Consider the following 26,562-nt stretch of genomic DNA (forward strand, 5'->3'; position numbering starts at 1 on the left):
GAACCTAGCACTAGGACCTAGCCAGGGCCAAATTTAATGATTGGCAAGCTGCAATATTACATATATGGTTTTGGGTTTAATATTGCAAGTGATGAGATCTTAGTAGAATTTACTGGCCCCAGCCCATTAAGGAGGCTCAATCACCTTGTAGCACTTACCTTATTAGAGTACATGATGGCCAATTTTCCACATCGCTGTCTTAATGAATTAGTACATAAATCAACTTTACAAAAAAAACTTAAGTAAAAGTGCTACTAGAAAAAAAGGCAATAACAGACAAGTGGCTAGGTAGGTGTGTGTGTGTGATATATCAGTGCATTTAAAAAAAAAAAACCCACGTACTGAAATCCAGAAAATATAATTTATTGTTGAGCGTTTACAAATCATGTTTGATAGAGAATCCGTCTTACAGGATATGTAAAATTTGGCATTAAACACAAAATGCAACATTCTCATACAAAAGACTGTACAATCCTTTACTGGTGGAGTTCCACCTATTTTTTTTTTTTTTTTACATTCATGAAAGGCTTTAAAATTGATTCATGTTACTGGTTTCAATCTTACAGCAGAAATCTGAGTTATAACCCAACTGCTTCAGAGTCACAAGTTGCATGATCACCCATAAAGCAATGGCATGAGCTGGCCCAGTTCTAATCATTATTTGGGCTTGCAAGGTTTCATTTTTACCAAAAGTTGCCAATTTTTTTTTAGCAAGGCACCAAAAAATAAATTGAATTTTTTTTTTTTTTTTACATTCACATATTTGAGAGGTCCCCTGCTTTTAACCAGCCACAGTTGAACAAGCTGTGACATTCTGCACCAGTTTACTGTATCTTAGGCCACAGCAATCAGGTTACCAGCTGCCGGTTACAGTAAATATATCAGACTGGGTGCTATAAAATACATCATAGTTGGGAGATCACCTCTTACATTCCTATGTGCCTCTGCCCTTTTTGTATTCTGTACCAGTAAAACTCATACTAAAATTACATTTTTTTTCTGGGTCCTGTCCACATTTTACCCTTTCTGCATCCATGCCAGAAATCAAGACTTCTACGTGTCCACCTGAAGGCACTAGTGAACATGGCCCACAATCAACTGAGCAATGGTTGTACAGAGGTCAGTGACCATACTGGACTTGTCTCACTTACACCAATGTTTAGGTGTAAAGTAATACAAAAAAATATTCTTCTGCTGAATGACAGCCCATGGCTGATTTAGGGCCAAGACAGACCGTTTGTAGGTACGGTACTGTGATTTCACACAGAAGAGTAAAATAAAATCCCCTAAACCACCAGTTGTTGGGAATCACATAAAACCCACGCCAAATATTAAATCGAACATCTGAACACTGCTCATCTAAAAAACCACAAAGTAGCCATATTGTACTATGAATTAATCATGTGTAGAAAAATTGCTGAGGCACTTCATGTTAAAAACATTCATGTAAAACCATTTCCTTGGCTGCAGCCCATGAATAACAGTTCAAAACTACAACATGGCTACCCAATTGAGTTTCTTTAACATTTTTCGACCCTTCAGAAATGTATTGAGTTGTAAGATTAGAAACGTTTAAAACCAAAAAAAAAAAGCTGCCACAATTACATAAAAAACTGGACGGAATTTTTATTTTTAGCCTTTGTAAAAAAGAAATGTATGGTGCTTTAGCTTTCCATCACACAGCAGTAAACAGCTTAACAAAAAAACATTAACACCACACTTTATCAGCTATTGTGGTAAAAAAAAAAAAAAAAAAAGCTTTGAGATATATTACAAAAAAATAAAAAAAAAGAATTAAATACTTTGATATGAAGTCCACAACAAATACTTAAGACATTTTGTGATTTGGCTCAAAAGTTATAATTACAGAAAGCCAGAGAATGGAATGATCCGAATACAATCTCGCAGCACCACATTGGAGCAACGGGAAAATAGAAATGGGACGAGAATCATTCCAATATTTTATTATAAACCACACATAATATATAAAAAAAGACTGGCAACTTATCGGACATGTACACCAACCTAATACATAGCAAATAAAACCATGTTAAACGAATCTGGGAAAGAAAAAACGATTAAATTTTCAGTCACAGTTATTATGCGCAAGTTTTTTTTTTATGACAAAATAAGATTTAAAAACAAAAATTTGAATATAAAAAATGTACAATTTCGATGAAAAAAAAAAGCAGTGCTATAGAATTTAAAAACATTAAGATTTCTTAAAACCACTTACAAAAAAAGATTTAAACTGATCTATCACTAGGTGAGAATATATAATCTATTTTACAAATCTGGAGAGCGGGTGGATTGCTGATTACTTTCTGCTGCGTGTGCTTGCTCTGCCTTTTGTTACTACAGCTGCTTCTACGTGTTCAGTTGTCTGTTTTGATTTCCCTATTGTTGTAGTCACACTAGTAGCTGCCTCTGCAAAAGAAAAAACATAGAACACGTTATAGAAAATGAAACACCCCCAAAAGAGCTCACCAACCATATCGATCATGTGGCTTCATTCATTAACCTGCCTGGCGGTGTGTGTGATCATGTCCGATTTTTGATGCTCAAAGCGGAACAATTATTTTGCATGGAAATCTGGTGTTTTATATTGTAGGCCTGTAGTTCTTAGGAAAAACTCACTTAGAGTTGTAAAGGAAAACATTTTTGCCTAAAATTAATGTCTGCAAGGTAGACAGACAGAATAGTGTAATGATTCTGTTAAAAACGAGTAAATACCAATTAAATTCCTTCATCTATATCACCTGCGGCGTTCTAGTTTCTGTTCTCTCATTCACTTCCTGTTTACGGCGCTCGTTCATGCAAGAACTACATTTCCCAATATGAGTTGCGGCACGCCCAGTAATTCACACCTCCTTGAAGTCTCTAACACGTAGAGAGCGTCCTGCCACACAGATGTAATTCCCAGGAGGGGGCGAGCACGTCACTGACCACCGCAGTAAAGCTTCCCTTCACGGTGGTGAGTAACAGACAAGCAGGAAGTGAACAGAACAGAGAAGAAATAGAGCAACTTCTGAGCAAAAACGAACAATGAGGAAGTTAAAAGAGGAATGTCTGCAGGTAAAGGATGCTTATTATGAAAAAAAAAAAAAAAATAAATACAAATTTCCTTTACAACCCCCTTTAAATCTGTCCAAACAAGAGTCTAGTAGACATCCCAGGTATGATAAAGTTTGAAACAATAAAACTATAAAATAACAAATTTTATAATAAAAATGATTTCAATAATCAAAAAACAGTCATTTGCAGAATTGTCGCCGTTGTTACTTTCAATGTTTGATGACGAATTTCCTCACAAATCACCATCGCTCAATTCTGCAAGCGAACACACACACACACACACACACACACACACACACACACAGGGCACTAAACAGACCACTAGGGACAAAGGGAATGTGAAATAATTTGACACAGTACTGTAATCTGTAAGATTACAGTATACTGTGTTTTTATTTTTTGAATTTGGCGCCGAACTCCGTCCCTGTGTGCCGCAACGCTCGCAGAGAACGAAGCTTGGCACGGTGATAGATCGAGCGGAGGACACAGTGGACAAGGCAAGTAACTTTGCCTGGATCCTGCGTGTGGCTCGGGGGTTACTACTTTTGGTACTGAAATTCTCTCCCACCCCCCGAGCCACACCCGGGATTACCGCTAGGGAGGTTAACCTGTCCTGAAAGGGGAAAAAAAAAAAAAAAAAAAACACACCCGTTGTCTCAGATCCCAGCAACCTTCAACACTTGGAATCTGGAGCACTGGGGTATCGATTTGGCTATAGATGCATACCCCTCATACTGTGAAGTGCAAAATATTTGTGGCAGAGCAAAGTAGCCATGGAGGAGTGCAACAGACGAACGGCTCTAGGGGTGAGGTACAAGACTAAATGGGCAAAGTGACAGATTCAATTTAATCACCACCTAGTCCTAAACCATTATATTGTAGCACATAAAGCCCATTTTAAAACCCTGGCGAAACCCATTTAATGCAGTGAGGCACAGTGAACAGTACAGGTTCTGGCATGTGACAGCAACATGAATCGATGAAGGGGAGGGGCAGACATCAAGGTTAGGACATGCAGCATTGGCCTAAAGCTGGATTCACACTATGTGTGGCTGCAAGGCACATCAGGGGGTCCAGTGCGTCCCCATTCAGGGTTTAGATCTGAATGCAAACAAAAATTCAGGCTTGAAAGAGCCAAAGACACACAGGGCCCTTCTGCTGTGCGCTTCACTGTTGCCACAGAGATGTATGAAGCGCCTCCATTGAGAGCCAGTCACTCATGCAAATTGGATGTGTAGAATTCTGCATCCAATTTGCTTAAGTGTGAACCCAGACTCAAATTCAAGGGGCCTCTACAGGGATCATTATGAAGACTCAGACATTGAAGCAACATAAGGTTCTTGCATGCAAGCAATGTTACCATAGAGAAGTGTTTGGGCCAGATTAGTTTAAGAGGGGAAAAAATGAAATACAAAAAAACACACCTGACATTAAAGTGGTTGTAAACCCTCTGTGAAGTTACACCTACAGGTAAGCCTAGATTAAGGCTTACCTGTAGGCGTTTGCAATATCTCCTAAACCTACAGTTTAGGAGATTTGCCAAAAGGAACACACCGTTGTCTAGGGCGCATGTGCGCCCTAGACAACGGCAGAGGCGCACTGAGAATGCCGCGCCGGCCAAGCACAGTGCCGGAGCAGCGATACCCGGAAGTAACCTTCCGGAGAGATGTCTGTGGCCAGAGGGGCAAATGAGGACAGCTTCAAGGCAAGCAATTCATAATCAGCTAGTATGCTAGTCATACTAGCTCATTATGCCTTTGGTGCATTTTTATTTTTTTGGGGGGTTTACAAACGCTTTAGGTCTCTGCAGAAAGAAATCTTGAGGTGCAGAGATTAATAGTAACCCAATTTACTGAAATGAGCAAGTGAAAAACTGACTAGCTGCTATGGGTCATTGCCGCATGTTTTAAAATTAGCCCCCCACCTATATACACACGTTTTGTAGAAATGCTTGCTTACCAGTTTTCCTTCTTTTTGCTGGGGAACTGACCATTCTTTTTTCTACTGAAGATTCTTTAGTGGGTTGGTCTTTTTCTGCCTTTGTATTCCTTGCATTTCTTTTTCCATGGACAGAAGGGACACTCTCTGTGTCTGCATGGTTAGCCGAGGCATTGTCATTGCTTTCATTTGCCAAATTTCTCCTTTTTACACCTCTTGCTGGTTTTGCCGCCACCTCTTCTGCTTCAATGCTGCTCTTTTTAGCCAAAATAGCTTTTTTCTGTTTTTTGTCTTTAGCTGGGGATTGGTTTGTGCTCTCTGCGGGTGCAATGCTGGCAGCAGTACCACCCCTCCTTCCTCTTGAAGCTGGCACAACAGTAGTATCCACCTCATTGTTCTCACTGTCCAAATCCTTGCTAGATGCTGCTGCTTTCCTTCCTCGAGTTGGTTTTAAAGCTTGTTTACCCAAAGACTTTGCTGTCTCGGAGGCAGATTGTTTATCTGAAGGTTTGTCTTCCTCCACCTGTTCCTGGGGAATTGCAGGCTTTCTGCCTCTCTTTCCTTTACTAGATGCAGTATTGGTTTCAGAGATAGCTGGAGGTACAGATTTGTCGTCTTCAAGATTTTCTCTACGCGATCTTTTAGCAGAGACTGGCTCTGATGTGTCAGGTTTCGTTCTACCTTTAGACCTACCACCACGGGAAGGAGCCTCAGTAGCAGTTTCTTCAACTTCATCTGTTCCTTTTTCATTAGTGGCCAGCAGAGGGTGCCATTGTACAGATTTTGCTTTTGAAGGCTTTTCTTCACCAACACTCTCGCCTGAAGCTTTGCCCCTTGTTGTCTTTTTTATTTCAACTGGTTGAGGTTGTTCACTGTCAGCTAAGCCCCTCTTACCTCGGGTGGATCTAGATTCAGTTTGCACCTGAGGAGTCTCGTTTGCACTCTGATTTTTTCGTCTTCCTCTTTGTTTGGATACCTGTTCTTGTCCCTCTGCAGGCACATCGCTGGTTTCTCTTGCTCTGGACCTCCCCTTTGCAGGAGATTTCTGAGGGGAATCTGTGGATTTAGTGACTTCTGATATGCTGGTCTCTGCAGCGTCAACCTTCTGAGCAGTTCTGCTCTGCCTACCACGCATGTTCTTAGTTGGCTCCTCAACAGGCTGTATAGCTTTCTGATTCTTGGACGATCTTTTATCAGATTTAGCTTCTGGACTCTTTGCATGGTCAGGAACATCAGATTCCTTTGACGTTTCATCCAAGTTCTTGGACTGGCCTCTGCGTCTTGCCGTCAACTTAGTTTCCTCTGGTTTAGGGTCAGCAACATCTAAGAAGGAAAAAAAAAAAAACACATTACAAAAGTTAGCAAAGTAACCCCAAACACTTCATCTATAGCTGCCATTAAATAAAAAAACACCTGTCAATTGTTTTGGTGATCCTGCCAGAAATAGTCTGTCCTAGATACGTACTCAACATACTATACTTATGAAGGAGCACAATTGTCACCAAAGGCCACACCACTTCTTTGTTTTGACTACAGAACACAAAGGGCGGTACAGTGGTTAATGGGGTAATGAACTGCTTAGGATTCCGGTGCAGCATTATCAGCCAACAGATAAGATAGAAGCGCACTTGATTAAAGGAAGGCTTGATAATCAGTGCGTCCTCACAGGCGCACATCAGTAAAGGAGAAACATTACCCTTTTGCTAAATTTTATAACAAACTGAAAAATGTTTGGGTGTTTCCCCCCAAATTTTCAGTTTGTTATATTAACAAAAAAAAAAAAAAAAAAAGCAGTGGTTCATACCAACAAAAGAAAGCCTAATTTGTGTGGGATAAAAATAAACTCCTATGGGCACAAGGTTGCATGACCACGCAATTGTCAGTGTCACAGCGCTGAACTCTGAAGTTAAGGAAGGGATCTACACCCATAATTATATTACTTTCTTTCTACCACATACACTTTGTTTGCAAACTCCTACCACTTGAATACATAAAACACAAAGAGGGACCAGGCTCCCATCAAGCACTACCTCTTCACACTGAGCATACTGGTGCAATAAAACAAAATCTGGAAAGGTTTACCTGCAGCAGCTGTAGGCGGCTCATTTTGCACAGCTTTTCTTCCTCTGCCTCTTCGTGGTGGAGCAGGCTGTACAGATGTGGTGTTCGACTCCACTGCCTGAGACACATCTTCCGCTTGTGGTAGCTCTTCAACATTCTGTTTACGGTTTTTAGCAGTCTGTCGAGGGACGGATCTTTTTTCTGTTTTGGCCATAATCGTTGCATCGTCTGAAACTTCTGCTTTTTCTAAAGACAATATTGAAAGAGGGAGTCAGTTTAATGTAAAACAAGCCATCAGACTGAACAAAAACCTACAGACTATACATCAGATCATGGTCTGCGTTACTGGTTTCAATTCCCCCAAGTTTTTCCTGGTGAACAATCAACCTCCGTTTTAAATTAACTCTTGTTTGCTTTAGAAGTGAAAAGTGCATTATAAAATTGTAGTGCAGGGAATGCCAATATAAGGGATTTCTGGAGTTGATCTTTAAAAGTAGGGTTGTCCCAATACCACTTTAAAGACAGAGTACAAGTACCGATACCTTTTCTCAAGGACTCGCTGATACCGATACACTTTTTTTTTTATGTCATGTGACAGTGGCACGTCAGTATTTGACATCTCCCCTTTGAGACAGAGAAAGGGACTAAGGACACAGATTCCCCCGTCCCTTTCTCTGCAACCTCAGCTAAAATGAATGGACAGAGGCTCCTCTACATTCATAAACTGAAGCATCGTAAACACAGGTTACGATGTTTCAGTTATGTGAATGGGCAGAGTCAGTGATTACCGATTGTTTATTCGGAAAAGGTAGGAGCCGGGTCTACCTCCGCTCTCCATCATCTTGACAGATCGAGGACAGTGGAGGAGGATATTGAGGGGACACAAAGCGTGGAGGGAAAGAGCAGCAGGAGGGGGGCACAGAGCACGAACAGCACGGAGGGGGATATAGGGACAGTCAGCTGTGAACGGTGCAGCTTTGAGGGAGGGAGGGGGGTACAAGCACTGATCACTGCTGTATAAATTTCACCAAAACAGCTAAAAAAAGGGGGAGGGGTCTGGAGAGAAGCTGTCAGGATTTTCTTTTTAAATGTATACAGGCAGATTGGTGCATGCAACTCCCCCCGCCACACCGATCCATGACTGCCCAGGTATCGGGTGAAGCATCAGAGTACCCCCCCCCCCCCCCCGAGTACAATTACTAGGGGAAATGCTTGGAATCGATACAGATAATAGTATCAGGACAACCCTACTTTAGAAGCGCTTTAGTCTCCCCCCCCCAAAAGATTCAAATACTGTAACTGCAATGCAAGGAAACTTGCCCTGTCTTGGCATCCAGCGATGCCCTCACCCCAGCAAATTCTTCAATAATCTGCCTAACTAGCAGCTTCACAGCCAGTTTCCTACTGCACAGGCGTGAGCCACACTGCCTTGTAAATGCGTCGGTATTCTTCCCAAAGTTATGGTTTCTGCCGATTCCCCAGCTCAGGAGAGTAGAAGTAGTCTTTCATGCAGGGGGCAGTCCATATTACAGGTTTATTTTAGCGCTAAAGATCTAAAAATGATGCTGCCCATAGCAAGATCTGTTCCTATCCACCAGAAACAAACCACCATTACAGTTACTTTAATAAAAAGGTTAAGGGAAAAAGAAAGGCTTACTTTCTGTAGCCCTCGCAGATCTTCCTCCACGTTTAGGCGGCGTGACCTCCGCAGTAACTGGAAGAGATTCTTTACTTTCTTCGCTGTTTTGGAGTCTTCCACTGCGTAGAGGCGATATTGCCGCACTGTCTGGAACAGTTTTTTCAGGTATGCCTTTAGTTTTAGGTCTTCCTCTGCGTGTAGGTACGCTTACATCACTTGTTGCTGGAACAGACTCTTTAGGTTGCTCTGAAAGCTTTGTTCTTCCTCTGCGGGTGGGAGAGGTTACATTCCCTGCTGCAGGAACAGGCTCTTGAGGAATATCTGCAGTTTTAGGTCTTCCTCTACGTGTAGAAGCTACATCGCTTGCTGCTGGAACAGGCTCTTGAGGTTGCTCTGCAAGCTTTGCTCTTCCTCTGCGTGTAGGAGAGGTTGCATCACTTGCTTCTGGAGCAGGCTCTTTTTGCTCCTCTGCAACCTTTGTTCTTCCCCTGCGTACAGGAGAGGAGACATCACTTTTCTCTTTTGGAACAGGCTGTTTAACCAATGCTGCAGCTTTAGCTTTTCCTCTGCGTGTAGGGGAGGTTGCATCACTTGCTGCTTGAACGGGCTCCTTTGGTTGCTCTGAAAGCTTTGTTCCTCTTCGGGTGGGAGAAGTCACATCACCTGCTGCTGGCAGAGGCACTTTAGGAATATCTGTAGTTTTAGGTCTTCCTCTGCGTGTAGGAGAGCTGGCTTCATTTGCTGCTGGAACAGGCTCTTTATGTTCCTCTACAACCTTTGTTCTTCCTCTGCGTGCAGGAGAGGTTACGTCACCACTCTCCGCTGGAACAGGCTCTTTAATCACTGAGGCAGCTTTAGGTCTTCCCCTCCGTGTAGATATTAGGTCTTCACTTGCAGAACTAACAGGCACTTCAGGAAGATCAGTTTTAGGCCTTCCTCTACGTGTCTGAGATACATCGGCAACTTTTTCAGGAACATCTGCAGGGATTTTTGCTCTTCCTCTGCGAGTCGTAGGTGCTTCTTCTGTTACTATCGCAGGCTCTTTGGGTAATTCTTTAGAAGCTTTAGGCCTTCCTCTACGGGATGAAACAACCTCAGAGACTGGTTCCTTAGTAGAAACCTTGGGTACTTCTACAGGGTCTATAGATCTTCCTCTACGACTCTGTAGCGTTGCTGCTACAACAGATGCAGATTCTTTGGAAAGATCTTCTGCCCTCTGGGGTCTCCCTCTGGTATTCTTAACTTTTTCATTTGTAGCAGAGTCCAATTCCTTGGGTATCGTTTCTGTGATCTGGACTTCTACTCTGCGTGTTGGTGAAGCCACTTTATTAGCAACTGGCACAGATTCCTTTGCTGCTTCTACAGACCTTCCCCTACGTGATGGTGATATAACTTTGACATCAGAAACTGATTCAGATTCCTTAAGTTTCTCAGGAGTGCTCTTTGATTTTTTACTACTGGACGGAGAAGCCATCTTTAGATCAGCGGTTTTATCAGATTCCTTGGTAGCTTCTGCAGTGGAACTTGGTCTTCCCCTTCGTGTAGGTGAAGTAATCTTCTCAGGAGCAGCTTGAAGAGAGTCTTTTGCTTCTCCTGTAGTTGTACTAGATCTTCCTCTACGAGAAGGTGAAGTCAACTCATTTGGAACAGACTCACTAGGGGCTTCAGGTGCGCTAGGTCTTCCCCTATGTTTAGGTGAAGTGATCTCATCATAGGAATCCAGATGTGGTGCTTTTGCAACATCTGAAGTTGTGCTATGTCTACCTCTACGTGATGGTGAAGTAATCTCCACAGCAGGAGCTAGCTCTTTTGTTACTTCTGCGGTTAGGCTAGACCTTCCCCTACGTGTAGGTGATGTAATCTCCTGCGACTCTGGATGTGATTCTTCTGCTGCTTTCAAACTAGCACTACGTCTTCCTCCACGTGTAGGTGAAGTTATTTCCTCAGCAGGAAGGCTCTCTTTTGCTAAAGTTCCGCTAGCTCTTCCTCTTCGTGAAGGCGATGTCACTTCAGTAACGGATTCCTTAGGAGCTGCAGCAGCACTTCTTGGTGTTCCCCTACGTGAAGGCGATGTCACTTCAGTAACAGATTCCTTAGTTGCAGCAGAACTTTGTCTTCCTCTACCTGAAGGCGATGTCACTTCAGTAACAGATTCCTGAGGAGCTGCAGTTGCACTTGGTCTTCCCCTACGTGAAGGCGATGTCACTTCAGTAACAGATTCCTGAGGAGATGCAGTTGCACTTGGTCTTCCCCTACGTGAAGGCGATGTCACTTCAGTAACAGATTCCTGAGGAGATGCAGTTGCACTTGGTCTTCCCCTACGTGAAGGCGATGTCACTTCAGTAACGGATTCCTTAGGAGCTGCAGCAGCACTTCTTGGTGTTCCCCTACGTGAAGGCGATGTCACTTCAGTAACAGATTCCTTAGTTGCAGCAGAACTTGGTCTTCCTCTACGTGAAGGCGATGTCACTTCAGTAACGGATTCCTGAGGAGATGCAGTTGCACTTGGTCTTCCCCTACGTGAAGGCGATGTCACTTCAGTAACAGATTCCTGAGGAGCTGCAGTTGCACTTGGTCTTCCCCTACGTGAAGGCGATGTCACTTCAGTAACGGATTCCTTAGGAGCTGCAGCAGCACTTCTTGGTGTTCCCCTACGTGAAGGCGATGTCACTTCAGTAACAGATTCCTTAGTTGCAGCAGAACTTGGTCTTCCTCTACGTGAAGGCGATGTCACTTCAGTAACGGATTCCTGAGGAGCTGCAGCAGCACTTTTTGGTGTTCCCCTACGTGAAGGCGATGTCAGTTCAGTAACAGATTCCTGAGGAGCTGCAGCAGCACTTCTTGGTGTTCCCCTACGTGAAGGCGATGTCACTTCAGTAACAGATTCCTTAGTTGCAGCAGAACTTGGTCTTCCTCTACGTGAAGGCGATGTCACTTCAGTAACAGATTCCTTAGGAGCTGCAGCACTTCTTGGTCTTCCCCTACGTGAAGCTGACATTACCACATCAGAAACAGATGATTCGGATTGTATTTGTGAAATGGCTCCCTCATCTGCTTGTAAAGTTACGCTGTCAGCTACAGGAGATAGAACAGTGCTTCTAGGTCTTCCTCTACGCACAGGTGAGGTCACATCACCATCAGAAGCTTGAGGCTCCTTTTGTACTTCAGGGGCAGTTCTAGGTCTTCCTCTTAGAGAAGGCGAGGTTGCTTCAACAATTGCAGAAGATTTAGTAATTTCTGTAAAAAAAACATTGGATTTTCAGTCTCAAGTGCACAACACAATTAGAAATCTGACAATACTCAAACTTTACAATTCATGCATTTCTTTACTGGCAATATGGGACAAAAACACCTACCAAAAACCAAACACACCTATTTAACAGGTAAGAATTAAAAATGTTGTAAAGCATTTTTTTTTTTTTTTTTTTAAATAACCCATCAGATACCTGCTTTGTGCAATAGTATTGCACAGAGAAGCACCAAACCATTTTCTAGGGTCGCCCCGCCCACACTATTGGCTCCTCTTCTCCATGCACCACCATAGGAAGCCACTTTCTATGGGGCAGCATGAGCGGGCTTGCTCCTGAGTATGTGTGTATGTGTGTATGTGTGTATGTGTGTATGTGTGTATGTGTGTATGTGTGTGTATATATGTATATATATATATATATGTATATATATATATATATGTATATATATATATATATATATATATATATATATATATATATATATATATATATATATATATATATATATATATATATATATATATATATATGACACGGGAACATTTTTTACTTTTAAGTAGTTATACACCCTCATATATACCCAGTGAATTAAACAGCCTCAGAAGATAAAGATTAAAACAAATCCTTCTACATAGGTTTTACTTGTTTAACTGCAACCCTCGTTTACCTACACCCCTTCAAAGTGATAAAATCCTTACGCATCCTTGAGTACAGAGAAGGAAGTTGCAGCCGAGATAATGAGCCGATTGGAGGAAAGGTTTGAAGAATAAAACTGTATGGTACATGTTATCCTAGCAAAGAAGCTGGCCATGTTTATAAGCATTGCCTTTAAAACCACTTTAAGAAGAGAAAGGAGCCAAAGCTCTTTTGATTTTACATCTCCTCAGGGTCACAGGAGCGCACTTAAATTTTGCATTCTGTAACCCAGAAGACAGCAGGCTAAAGCCAATCCAGGCAATCGAGGGATCCACCTAGGTGCCTGACCTGCAACACTCAGCCTCTCATCAATGTACTAAAAAGCCAAGGCAGTCACTTTCACCCTCTCCCCAGACCAGTGATCAACCTGAACGCTGGAGAGACAGCGCAGAGCCGATGACAGTCACCAACACTCTGAAGGTAGGGAACCGATGCTGCGTCCACTTAAGTATGTATGGTACTCCTTTTCACATCTTACAGGCTCTTATTCTTTAGAAAATAAAAAACCACGCATTTCATCTACTCAAGCCAGTAGTACCGATACATTACAAAAACAAAAATCAACTCACCAGATTCTGGTGGGGCTTGCAAATTCTTAGATAGTCTGCCTTTTTTGTGGGCAGATTTAATAACCTCACTGATACTTTGCACACCAGATTCCTGTGCAATCTCAGACTCTGCCACTGCCATTGTTTTCTGTACTTCATTCACTGTATGAAAAGTCAAAAAGATTAGTGAACAAAATATGCCATACAAATTTAAGAAATCTTGTAAAGATCTAAGCATTTCGCGATTTTCCAAATTCCCTGCATGTTAGGGATGGGAGAGGGGCAGTTTGAAGAAATGCATTTTGAAAGAGGATTTACCCGAAGGAAAAAAAAAAAAAAACCCCCACACAGGAATGCATCCGACGTGAAATTATAGATCCCATTCCAATTTACAGATAAAGTATAATATAAAGCCTTCTTTCAGGGAAATATAGAAGCTGCTAGAACTGATATTTATATCTTATACTATAACATTCAGAGAAAATATCAGATCGAGTGGAAAGTTATACATCTAGCATTAGGATCTACTGCAAAACAGAGTGCCGTCAGTTTTAACATATTCGATATCAGAAGCCTAAGGTGGACTTAGGAAGTGTAAAAGCTTATCCATAAGCTAATAAGTTTGTGACACAGGAGGCTGAAACTATGCAGTCAACCAAATGACAAGTCGGCTTTCAAATATTTTGCCAAATAAAACAATTTACATGAACTGCAACTGTGTAATTAGCAAGAATTCGACTTTATCCAAAATCTGTATAAATCAAAGGGGGATAACCATTGGTTACTTCTCCAGAAATGGAGAATTGTGCAAGTCCAAGCAATTTCTTGCACCACATTCAATTTTGAAACTGAATAAAAAAAAATATATTTTTTTTTAAAGTGCACTGAAAAAGTTAAACTTTGCCATGTAGACCAGCAGATAGGACAAGATTTTTACTTGTCTTTTGCAATTTAAAAACGGCACTCTTTCCTGAATTTAACAGGCTTTTTAAATGTTGCTGGCAGGCTGCAAATGTATGGAATCATTTTACAGGAAATAAGATACATCAATCAGGTGCCATACCTGCCGTATCAGTTTCAGCTGAAAGGGAAAGGCGCTTGGAAGGTCTTCCTCTCTTTGCAGAGCTTGCTCCAGCAGCTAAGAAAAAACAAAACAATGTTAGTAAGAGGAACACGTGTCAAATTCCTTTAACCCCTTTGTGCCCAAGCTTTTTTTGACACTTGTTGCTTACAAGTTAAAAACCTTTTTTTTCCCCTAGAAAATTACTAAGAACCCTCAGAAATAAATAGATTTTATATATCTACATTATATAAAAAAAAAAAAGCCCCACACACACACACTAGAGAATAAAATGGCGATCGTTGCAATATTTTATGCCACACTGCATTTGCACAGCAGCCTTTCAAATAAATATTTTTTTTTTGGGAGAAACACCTTTGACGAAGTTAGCCCAATTTTTTTTGTATAATGTGAAAGATGGTACACCGAGTAAATAGCCAACAGGTCATGCTTTAAAATTGTGCACACTCATGGAATGTGACAAACCAAGGTACTTTATCACATTCAGATATTTTTTTTTTTTTTTACAGAGGCGGTCTTATGCTAGAATTATTGCTCTCGCCAATGATGGCAGCAACACCTCACGGGTGGTTTGAACACAGATTGTGGGCACAACTTATGTCAGCATTCGCCTGTGGGCACAATAAATGAAATTTTTACAGCTGCATGCATCACCCCGGTACAACCTTTCAAGCCGAAGGCTGCATATTTGCGCTACGATGGCGTGAAAGGGTTAAACTGGGTGCACACCATTGGGCTGCAGTAACATACACAAATAAGTTGGTGCCATTCAGTCTCAACACCCCTTGTCAAGAGACATGTGTAGCAGTGCATTATGATGCAATACTGAGCACTCTTACAAATACCATATTAGATGTTAATCAGCTCGTTCAAATAACCATACCTATCCTACCAACATTCCCTTAGCACTCCTGCCTTTTTTTAATCAAAATGAAAACACTGTTTTCCTCTGATTACCAATGTGTGGGTCTAGCAGTAGATTGCGAGTTTCGAGTACAGGCATGTGATGGAGAATGTCATCACTGCTCCTAGCCTCAAACACCATAGATTTCTTTATCAGCTGTGGCCTACAGTATGGCATGTATCAAGTTCAATCGTTGGAGAGAGGGTACCCAGTTTTGACATGCACCCAGCGGCAGTGCCTCTCCCTCCCTGCAATCTTCAGGGATAAGTCACAGAAGATTGCCCGGCCAATCACAACTCTTCGCTGCTGACTTTTAAATGGGTGGAACTTTAACATCTACAGATTCCGGCATCCGCTGGACTAATATGTTTTCTTACATGATCTGTTCTCTAAACATCCAGCCACAGGACCAGCTACCACATGATTCTAAAGCTGTGCTTTCTACAGTGAAAGTAGCTTTCAGATCGGCTTACATTTTAATGAAGCAGGAAAAGTCTTAAAGGGTTGTAAAGGTTTATTTCCTAAATAGGTTCCTTTAAGCTAGTGCATTGTTGGTTTACTTACCATTTCCTTCGATTTGCCTTCAAAAAAATTTTTTTTCTTTAGTCTGAATTTCTCACTTCCTGTTTCTCCTCAGTAAACTTGCCCCCATCATCCATGGGGGTTAGTCAGCCAGAAAAGCTTACCGAGGAGGAACAAGAAGTGAGAAATTCAAAGAAAAAAAAAAAAACAATTTAGAAGGGAAATTGAAGGAAAAAGGTAAGTGAACCAACAATGCACTAGCTTAAAAAAGGAACCCATTTAGAAAAAAAAAAACAAAAAAACACTTTACAACCCCTTCAAGGACAAATCCATCATATGAACCATTCAAAGCTGCCCAACTCAATTCAAAAATGGCAGCTAGCTATAATAAAAAGCCACATGCGATAGAATATTTCCCCTGAGCAGGCCAACAGACAAACAGCACTCAAATTATTTAACCATATCAAGCTATAAAGTATACTTACATTTTAAAACTTCACTGTCATTTCTGGAATCGATAGTCAAAGCCTAGAAAAAAGTGAAAGTGTTATTTGAAGCTCAACCAGCTGTGGCAATACACTAATAGGATATCTATTCATAAACAGGGAGAAAAACATCTCAATGAGACTGGCAGATCGTTAATATTTCCATAAAGCACAGCATGTTCAATAGTTCAAACATCTGACTGAAAGCTTAAGTCTAGAGAATCTCCCTGCCGGAGTTGCGGTCGGTTTTGAAGCATTGGGGGGCTTCCACGCAATGTCAGATTTATAAATGTATTATAAATCCAAGTCAGAGGGAGCCCCTCGAAAAGGTCTTGGATTATGGGTGGGTGTGGTTTCTCTCTACAAGTGTTCACAAAAGATGTAAGAAACGACTGTAGACAATACTGACAACTTTATAAGCAGTAATAAACACTTCCCACCACTGTACCTAAAATGTACAAAATTTTCTTCTAGCATTTAAAAACAGAGCTAAAAACTCTGCAAATGCTTAACTCTGCACCAACAATAAAAATATTTATCGTCTCCCCAACCTTTTCCGATTGGCAGATCTTCTGTGGTCTTGACTAGCCAAATGATGCAACTCCCACATACGCGCACAGGCATTCATTCCGTTGGCGTGCACAGAATACACACCTAGCTGCTAATGATCAGCTTTGTGTACATTCTAAATGAGATTCCAAACACACTGGTAAGCTCATTTCACTGTAGAGACATAGGGGCTGATTTAAAGCGGAGCTCCACCCTAAAGTAAAGCTGATCGGAACCCTCCCCCCTCCGGTGTCACATTTGACACCTTTCAGGGGGATGGGGTGCAGATACCTGTCTAAAGACAGGCATTTGCACCCACTTCCGACCACAGTCTCGGTCAGACGTCACCTCCCGTTGTGTTCTGGGAACACTCAGCTCCCAGTACACAGCGGGAGCCAATTGGCAGACATAGCGCGACTCGCGCATGCGCCGTAGGGAACCGGGCAGTGAAGCAGGAGCAGTTCACTTCCTGGTTCCCCTTACCGAGGATGGCAAGGGGGGGTTAGCAGAGTGAAGAGCGATCGCTCGTCCTCTGCTGCGGACGGCGCTGGACTCCAGGACAGGCAAGTGTCCCAATATTAAAAGTCAGCCGCTGTAGTATTTGTAGCGGCTGGCTTTTAATATTTTTTCTTCAGCGGACATCCGCTTTAATAAAACCAGAGTGCACAAAATGTGGTGCAGTTCTGCAAAGAAACCAATCAGCTTCCAGGGTCTGTCAAAGATTAATTGAACAAGTTGGAGGCCATTTGGCCACAACGCACAGCTGGCATCAGATTTTGTCAATCAACCTGACATTACATCTGCAATAAAGAGCCAGCCTAAACGTTGCACTTCCACCCCTGCTTTAACAAAAGATTGTCAGCTTTGCAGAATGCCAACAAGAATTACCTGTTCAGCTGCAGATTTCTTTGGAGGCGTTTTCACAAGGTTTTTCATGCCAAAAATCTCCTCTATAGGACGGGTATTTTCAGCTGACTGGGTGCTGTCAACAGGTGTACTCATCAAGCGACTTAAGTCAATATCCTCAATCAGTTGCCCTCTCACCTTGGGTGTCCTCATTAAGCGTTTTATTCCAACCATATCTTCCACTGGCTGTCCTCTCTCCCTAGGTGTCCGCATGATGCGCTTCATACCAATATAATCTGCCACAGGTTGTCCCCTTTGTTTGGGAGTCTTTAGGATTCTCTTGACACCAGAAAAGTCTTCCACAAGTCCTCCCTTCTGATTTACGAGTTGTGCAATGCCAAGCACTTCAAGTTTAGCTGATCTACGGGTTAATGTTTGAGCGGATTCGGTTTCTTTTGGCGTCTTCAATAATTTCCTCAGTGCATGTGGATCGGCAACAGGTTTTCCTTTTCGCTTTGGGGTTTTCATAATGCGCTTCACCCCTGTAAGACCAAATGATTCCCGTTTTTTGCCAGCAGATTTTGAGGCTTCTTGCTCAGCATTTTCAGACACGGTACTGTTAACTTTACGCAATTCTGGTGACAGTGAAACCTCCAGCAGCCTAGAAACAGCATCTCTGCCATATTGCTTTCGTTGAGTTGTAGGGCGACTGCTTAATGGTGAAACCATCATTTCATCTGCGGGGGGAGAAAAAAAAGTTAGCGATTCCATCAGTATTTATAAAAGCAGTAGTAAAGTCAGACTTTGATTTATACCTATAGGAAAGCCTATAATTAGACTCATCTGTAGGTACAGTAAATATCTCCTAAACATGTACAATTTAGGAAATATTTACACAGTCTATTTAGAGCGGTGTGCTGCAGCCATGATGTCACTGCAGCTCCGCCAAATGGCTGAAGCCTGTGAACCCGAAAAAGACTGGGTGAAGATGGAAGCCCTGGCAGTGCACTGCTTGAGAGTTTATTATAAGGCAAGTGTCATAATGTGGTGCATACTAGCACATGCTGACATTATCCTGTAGGGGCCGAATTTTTTCTTTTTTGCTGTTTTACTACCACATTAATCCATTGCTTTTCAAATACCATTCAAAAGATGCTTGGATCTTGCCCTGTCAGTTGAGTAATTTCACCTAGGGGAGGTGGTCACCCATCGTAGAGACTACAGGGTTCACTCGTACTGTACCTGGAGCAGCAGTAAGATAGCCCTAGGACAAACATGTTCTATAACCACAGTACCCCTCTTCTCTGACATAGAATGGAGGTGTTCAGTAGTCCACAGATAGGCTCAGATAGCAAGATGTGATCAGCTCACCGGATTTCTGGCTAGATCAATTTTTTGCAGATAAATCTACCTTTTTTAGAACAACAACAAGAACAAGAAGTATGGTAGATGTAGAGCTGGGCAATTCCCATAAAAAAAATTTTAATTTGAATCCTACATCAAGTTTTTTTTTTTTTTTTATTATTTAAACAACTTGATTTCGGATTCGAATTAATTTTTTTGTTTTTTTTTATGGACACCGCGCCGGTCCTGAGGAGCTGCGGGCAGGAGTTTAGGCAAGGCCGCGGCTTGGGCCTTGCAGACTAGGCCAAAGCTTCGCCCTAAAAACTCCTGCCCGCAGCTCCTCAGGACCGGTTTCAGCGCCGGTCCTGGGGGATTTTTTTTTTTTTTTAAATAAAAAATAGATTTTTTGAAAGAATGAATCGATTTGATCTACCAACTCGATTATTAAATTGAATCGTTTCCCCAGCCCTAGGCAGATCCTGACTTCAAGTCGTGTTGATGCGCTGCCTTGACTGATCCTGGAGACTTCAGAGAGCGGACTTCAGACCACTCTGTGCTGAAAATGGGTCACATGAGTGCAAAACCCAATTGCACTCCTGTGACCCTTAGGAGAAGCTCAGCCTAAAAAGCTCAGGCTGGACTTCTGCTTTAAAGGATGCAAACAGACGTTCATTGTTATGGTAAACATGCCCTACAAATTTAATATTGTGGGTTCACAAATGCAAGGTTCTAGCCGCAAAGAAATGGTAGCAAAACAGACCAGACCAATTTGCTTGGTAATAAAGGACAATGCAAAAAATAGTGCAAGAACAGAACCTCTTTCATTCAGTCAGATCAGTAAACAAAACTACTGAATTGGCTATAGACTTTACAGACTATGCCAGTTCTAACTCACCTGACTCCTCTGGTGTCTGGATAACAGACATTTCAACTGTTGACTTTGGTGTGGCTGCTTTAGAACCATCAGATCTGCCACTTCTCCGCTGTTTTGCATTCACAGGTGTGCTGAATAACTCAGCTATACCTTAAAATGGAAACAAACCTTGTTATAGCCAATAATCAATGTGCTTAAAAATCTTTATTACCAGGTTCAAATTATTCTGTAAAGAATGCAGTTTGAAGAAAAAAAAAAAAAAAAAGCCATTTACAACACATTTCTCCTTTGCGTGGTATAATCTTAAAACAAAAATTAGGAAGCTAGTTAAAACGTTTATCGTATTTCAAACATGGAAGTACAACTTAGTCACAAGGACTGGGCACCAACAAAAAACAGTTTATGGTGTTACAACTATCCAAGACCAACAGCATTGCCGTCTGGAATACACTTACCAGTAAAGCTTTCATTGTGAGCAAGGTTCACTTTCACAGCCTCATTTCTGACCACCTTTGGTACGTAGCCAGTTAAGGTCAATCGTCTTGTGTGAGCTCTTCCAATAAGGATAGTTGCAGGAGATTCTGCATGGCCTGTGCTGGCCAGATCCTTTACTCGTTTTGGAGTCTAGAAGCACAAAACAAAAAGCGTGAGCTACACAGAAATACAATACAACTAAACCCAGGCCCTAAAAAGACAAACTAGTACCTTCGGCTTGGGTTTCTTCTTTGTAATCTTCTTAGCCACTACTGTCTTCTTGGAAGGTTTATCAATTTTCTTTTGAGCCTTTGCAACACCAATTTTTACCACATCAGCCCATGATTTAACCACTGCAAAGAAAAAAAATAAAAATTACAAGTTACTAAAGAGTTGTGTGAAAAGTCAACACTGCACGTTTTTATAACTTCTAAAAAAAATACATCGGTTACACCTTTTTCATAGCTACTGTGCCCCCATCATGGCCTTTCAATCCAGTGAAGCACAACAACCATGCTGCAGACACATCAAAAACTTTAGTTGGGCCCCACACATGCACTGGGCTCGCCATTCATTTCTATGGAGAGCTTGCACTCTTGTGGGTTACAGTAAAAACCCAACAGTGCTCTTAGCACTTAAAACCCTGCAACAATCAAGGAAAAAAAAAAAAAAAAAAAAACCTTACCATACAAGTTGGCCTCTGAGGCGCCACTGCGTCGTCTGGCACGAATAGCTTCAAAGGCCTCAAGTTTTCTGCTTCTTCTGAGAGGAGTTTTCTTGGAGGTCATGGACTTCCGAGATCGCTTTGGTGTCTTTGATGCAGAAATATCCTGTACAAACTTGGGTGGTGTATCCACACGAGAAATTGAGAATCGCCCCTTGGTATATGGTGTGGATGGAGAACGCTTTGCTGGAGATTTCTTGACCGATGTTGGAGATTTTGAGGCAGGAGACTTCTTAGGGGTTGTGGATGGAGATTTTCCTGGAGATCCCTTGCTTGGGGTTAATTTAGCAGGAGACTTCTTAGCTGGAGGTCGCCCTGGTGACCTTTTGACTGGCGTGGACAATTTAGCAGGAGATTTTCCTGGTGACCTCTTGCCTGGGGTTGCCAACTGAGACTTCTTGGATGGAGATTTGGATAATGATCTTTTGCCTGGGGTGGACAGCTTAGCAGGAGTTTTTCCTGGTGACCTCTTGCCTGGGGTGTACAATTTAGCAGGAGAGTTTTTAGCTGGAGTTGAGGGAGGTCTTCCTGGTGACCTCTTGCCTGGGGTAGGCAACTTGTGAGATTTCTTGGCTGGGGTGGACAGCTTAGCAGGAGTTTTGGCTGGAGATTTTCCTGGGGACCTCTTGCCTGGTGTTGCCAACTTAGACTTCTTGGCTGGAGTTGTGGATGGGGATTTTGCAGGTGATCTTTTGCCTGGAGTGGACAGCTTAGCAGGAGAATTTTTAGCTGGAGTTGAGGAAGGAGGTCTTCCCGGTGACCTCTTGCCTGGGGTAGACAGCTTAGATTTCTTGGTTGGGGTAGTGGATGGGGATTTTGCTGGTGATCTTCTGCCTGGGGTGGACAATTTAGCAGGAGAATTTTTAGCTGGAGTTGATGAAGGTCTTCCCGGTGACCTCTTGCCTGGGGTAGGCAACTTGGGCGATTGCTTGGCTGGGGATTTTGCTGGTGATCTTCTGCCTGGGGTGGACAATTTAGCAGGAGAATTTTTAGCTGGAGTTGGAGGTCTTCCTGGTGACCGCTTCCCTGGGGTGGACAATTTAGCAGGAGAATTTTTAGCTGGAGTTGATGAAGGTCTTCCCGGTGACCTCTTGCCTGGGGTAGGCAACTTGGGCGATTGCTTGGCTGGGGATTTTACTGGTGATCTTCTGCTTGGGGTGGACAGCTTAGCAGGAGTTTTGGATGGAGATTTTCCTGGTGACCTCTTGCCTGAGGTGGACAATTTAACAGGAGATTTTTTAGCTGGAGTTGCAGATAGAGGTCTTCCTGGTGACCTCTTGCCTGGGGTGGATGATTTAGCAGGTGTAGCGGCTTCATATTTTATTGGCGACTGCTTCACTGGAATGGGAGATCTGGTTGAAGGAGATTTTTTAGCTGGAGTTGTGGATGGAGGTCTTCCTGGTGACCTCTTGCCTGGGGTTGTGGATGGGGACTTTGCTGGTGACCTTTTGCCTGGGGTGGACAGCTTGGCAGGAGTTTTGGATGGAGATTTTCCTGGCGACCGCTTGCCTGGGGTGAATGATTTAGCAGGTGTAAAGGCTTCAGATTTTATCGGGGACTGCCTCACTGGCATGGTAGATCTGGAAGAAGGAGATCTCTTAGATGGTGTTGTGGATATGGTCACTGAAGTTTTCCCAACAGGGGTGGGAGGCAATGATTTTACTGGTGACTTTTTGGCTGAATCTGGCAATTTTGAGACAGAGGACCTCTTGGCAGAACCTGAGAGCTCAGACTTTTCTGGAGTCTTCTTATCTGGAGTTCTGGATGGAGAAATGACTTGTGACCTAGTGGACGGAGAGGTTCTAAGTGGTGTAAGGGTCAGAGCCATGGATGGAGATCTTTTGTTTGGCGATTGTTTAACAGGTGTTATGGTATTAGAGGATGGAGATTTACTTGGTGACTTGTTAACAGCTGAGGATCTCCTTTTTGGAGAGGACACCAAGGCTGTGACTGCACCAGGCAATAGATTATGTGCTGCTGCATAGGCTGAAATTCTCCTAGTTGGTGTTGTGGATCTAGCTAATGGAGAGCCTGAAAGCCGAGTAGCAGACGCTTCAAAAACTTCCTAAAAGAGGGGGAAAAAAAATAAATAAAATTACATGAATCTAAAAAGTTTAGACATTAACAAGTTTAAATACTTTGTAATATATAGCCGTGTTTACCCTTATCACAGTCTGCTTTAAACCAAAACTCTTTCGAATAACAGTACGTGGGGAGTTGAGCGACAAGCTTCGTCTAGCAGGAGTTGCTCCCTTCTTAAGGGGAGAATTTGGAGGAAGCCTTTTATCAAAAAGCTCAGGGCTCAAATGTCCACCAAAAGAGACTCTCTTCCTTTTAAGGGGTGGTTCAGCCAGGCCAAGTTCATCACTTCGTCTTTTTCTTGGAGATTTTTTTGCAAGTCCTAAAAGAAAAAAAAAAAAAAAAAAACATTGAAAATGTGGCTAAAACAATTCACAAAGTAACATGAAATAATTAAAGGCTGTATTCCAACTACATGAAACTTGAGGTGCAATCTCTAGTTTATTCCCGTTTGCAAAGACCATGATAAACTTATACTTTTATAACAATATACTTTAGATCTCCCATTCAAAAACACAAAGGGGGGGGGTCTGCCATTTCTGGGCACCTCCTAGAAAGGTGCCGATTGCCCAGTTAGGTGTGCATTTCACATCAGATTCACAAACGTGGAAAAAGTGAAGTATGGCATCAAAAGCATTAGCATAACAGCCAAGCAACTGGCATAAAAAACAATAGCATCCTTCAGGTTTCTCATGACATACTTCCTTTAAAAAAAGAATACCCAAGGGCACGGAACTTAGATGTGAGCCCCTAAGCACTCCAGTATATACACAAATGCTTTTATACACTTGAAACAAAACAAACACTGTTAAAGATCTAAAAATATATTATAGATTTTACACATGCTTATTTGCACAATGATGATCTATTCCTGCTTTCTTCAATGCTGCCCAATTCAAGTGTCGCTCGTTATACATTAAAGCGCCTGCCGCCACACCGTAGACTAAAGCTGCACCTGCAAAAATTGCAAACTGGAAGAGAAAAACCACACACCCCTGATTGAACGTTAGAACATGGTAGAGACCAAGAAACCAATACTCCCAGAAGAATTTCCAAAGATTAATTTAACTGGCAAATTCTCTTTACTAAAGCAGAGCATGACAGGAGAGGTGAGCAAGTTATTTTAAAGGGCTGCTTTGGCATTTGGGATTAAGAAATCATGTTAAAAGTCTACTGTTGAAAAGTAGCCAAAGACTATTACTCAAGATGGAAACCACATATAGCTGTTCAATTGTTCTTAAAACTGGCACTTAAAGTGGAGCTCCAGGCTCCTTTATAAAATATTAAAAGTCAGCAGCTACAAATACTGTAGCTGCTGACTTATTAGGATGCCTATTTGTCTACACCAATTTTTCAATTGGCTCTCAGGTGCCACCGCTGCCATTTGTTGTAAGGTAAACCAGCAGGGAAGCCTTGTCGCTTCACAACCCTGTCCCCTACGCGAAGCGCGCTGCACTTTGTAAAAAGCCCGGCAACAGGGGTGTTAGGGGGCAACTCTTCCAGGTGACTTTGCAACAGCCGAGACAAACAAGCAGAGCTTCCCCTTTTGGATGGAGCTCCGCTTTAAATCAGTGGTAAACCCAAAGATGTAATATATTGCAGCTTACCAATCCTTGTATGTGGTGGCTACATTGATTTCCTGCCCCCCCCCCCCCCCGTTTTCATTTGGTGATCTGGCCTGTAAAACTTTATTAGAGTGCCCTCACGCTAGGTGAATGAGTGAAAGGGGGCATAGCACACAGCAGCATTGTTGTTACATGGACTAGCAGATTTATATACCCCAACAAACCAGTCATAGCACCAACTTACCTTGGCCAGGTTTATTTACATTTTCTTCAGTCTCAACAGGCTTAGATGGTGATCCCATAGTCTGATCTTTAGACCCACTTCGTCTCCCCCTAGGGGACTGAATTGGCAGTGGAGAATTTTCTTGATTCTCTATACCAGTTGGCTGTGGAACGGACTGACCTCTGCTTCTCCGAGGGCTAGAACTAGCTGGTGAGGTCACAAGACCCTCCACCTGGATTCCCCCGGCACTTCTAGATCTTCTAGGAGATTGTCTTTCCGGAGAGACAACTGAAGCCTCTTGTTCTTGAGAACTAGATACTTGTTTGCCGGACATTCTCCTTGGACTCTGGGCAGCCTCTTCATGTGTTGGGGTGTTCTGCACAGATTTATTTGAACTGATAGGACTATTTGCTTTCACTGCACTGCCTTGCTTCTGTTTGGTTAGGGAGGTTCTTGGCCCTCTTAGAGGGCTTTTTGACTGTTCCCTGACCGGGTCAGCAGAAACGGATCTACGATCCACCTTTATATCTTGGCTTTGAACTGTTGCGCTGTCACCTGACTGACTTCTGGAGTTCCGCCTGGATGTGGCTGGAGAAACTTCTTCGGCCTGTAAATTCCTTTTTATGTTCGCATTTTTTGGAGAGCTTTCCTTTGCTGGGGTCTGACTGGTACCTTTTTTCCTAGGCTCTACCTCGCTTTTTAGCATTTTATAGAGTTCACCGAAAGGAGAATGGTCTCCCTTTGCATCTGATGAACTGGCCTGCAGCGATCGGCGAGTATGAGTTGCTCTGGTAAGATTGCCTTCAGATTTTCTCTGGACTTTATTGGTTATACTTTCTATCCGCACAGTTTCATCTGTAAAAATACATGGACATTTTTAAATAAAAGATTTCAGTGACTGACAGTTATAAAAAAACAAAAAACAAAACAAACAAAAAAAAAACAAACTTACTTGTGTCTTCAGACTGGTTACTGACAAATAACTGAAAAAATAAAAATAAAAGTTAAATGAATATACTTCATCACACACACACACACACACACACACACACACACACACGGGAAAAAAAAAAAATGAACATACCTTAAAATTTTCAGAATCAAGCCCTGCAGAGCGCCGCCTTCCTTGTGGCTGAGAACTCTCAAATCTGTAAATACAAAATTAGAACCCAAAAATTACTCTTCTGCCCAATGCTAGCTTCACACTTGTGCAGGTATAGTACCTGTTCCAACATCTGCAGCTACAATGCACGGTTCTTTTACAGATGCACACGACTGACATTCATGGCACACCACGCATCTAAACAGTGCATTTGCACGACATCGCATTGTGAGGCTTTAAAAAAAAAAAAAAAGTGAATAGACCCCTAAAGCTGGTATAAAACTGTTTTTTTTTTTCTCTGGACATAAGGATTCCCCCATTCACAAAAGCGAGGCGATGGAAGATTCCTCCCCGCTAAGATATTGTACTGACAGCGGGACTCCTGCTATCAGAATACACCAATCAGTGCTAAAGCGGCTGATTGAATGAAAGCTTTCCAGCAGTAAAGTACATCAGAACTGAATCTGCCAATTGAGTCCTGACAGATGGCCACACATACATACAGTGAGGAAAATAAGTATTTGAACACCCTGCTATTTTGCAAGTTCTCCCACTTGGAAATCATGGAGGGGTCTGAAATTG

General features: G+C 42.3%; 1 protein-coding gene across 14 annotated transcripts in view; it reads right to left on the minus strand.

Moving 5' to 3' along the window:
- Positions 1-342: 342 nt before the first annotated feature.
- MKI67 (marker of proliferation Ki-67) overlaps positions 343-26,562 on the minus strand; it is a 37,341-nt gene continuing 11,121 nt past the window's right edge. Inside the window, exons 5-21 of one of the 14 annotated variants that reach the window (XM_040361405.1) lie at positions 25,963-26,026; positions 25,831-25,861; positions 24,900-25,733; positions 23,174-23,412; positions 21,972-23,076; positions 20,973-21,914; positions 20,519-20,640; positions 20,269-20,437; positions 19,835-19,963; positions 17,638-18,332; positions 16,201-16,243; positions 14,272-14,346; positions 13,230-13,370; positions 8,732-11,950; positions 7,096-7,320; positions 5,035-6,336; positions 343-2,427 (exon numbers count right to left, since the gene is read on the minus strand). In XM_040361405.1, coding sequence (XP_040217339.1) covers positions 2,318-2,427; positions 5,035-6,336; positions 7,096-7,320; positions 8,732-11,950; positions 13,230-13,370; positions 14,272-14,346; positions 16,201-16,243; positions 17,638-18,332; positions 19,835-19,963; positions 20,269-20,437; positions 20,519-20,640; positions 20,973-21,914; positions 21,972-23,076; positions 23,174-23,412; positions 24,900-25,733; positions 25,831-25,861; positions 25,963-26,026 — 9,445 coding nt within the window. In that variant the 3' untranslated portion in view covers positions 343-2,317. Of the gene's footprint in view, positions 2,428-5,034; positions 6,337-7,095; positions 7,321-8,731; positions 11,951-13,229; positions 13,371-14,271; positions 14,347-16,200; positions 16,244-17,637; positions 18,333-19,834; positions 19,964-20,268; positions 20,438-20,518; positions 20,641-20,972; positions 23,077-23,173; positions 23,413-24,899; positions 25,734-25,830; positions 25,862-25,962; positions 26,027-26,562 lie in introns of all 14 variants that reach the window. The other 13 variants (XM_040361416.1, XM_040361409.1, XM_040361412.1 and 10 more) reach the window with 13 other exon arrangements.

Source organism: Rana temporaria, chromosome 8 (assembly GCF_905171775.1).
Source record: "Rana temporaria chromosome 8, aRanTem1.1, whole genome shotgun sequence".
Taxonomy (NCBI): Eukaryota; Metazoa; Chordata; class Amphibia; order Anura; family Ranidae; genus Rana; species Rana temporaria.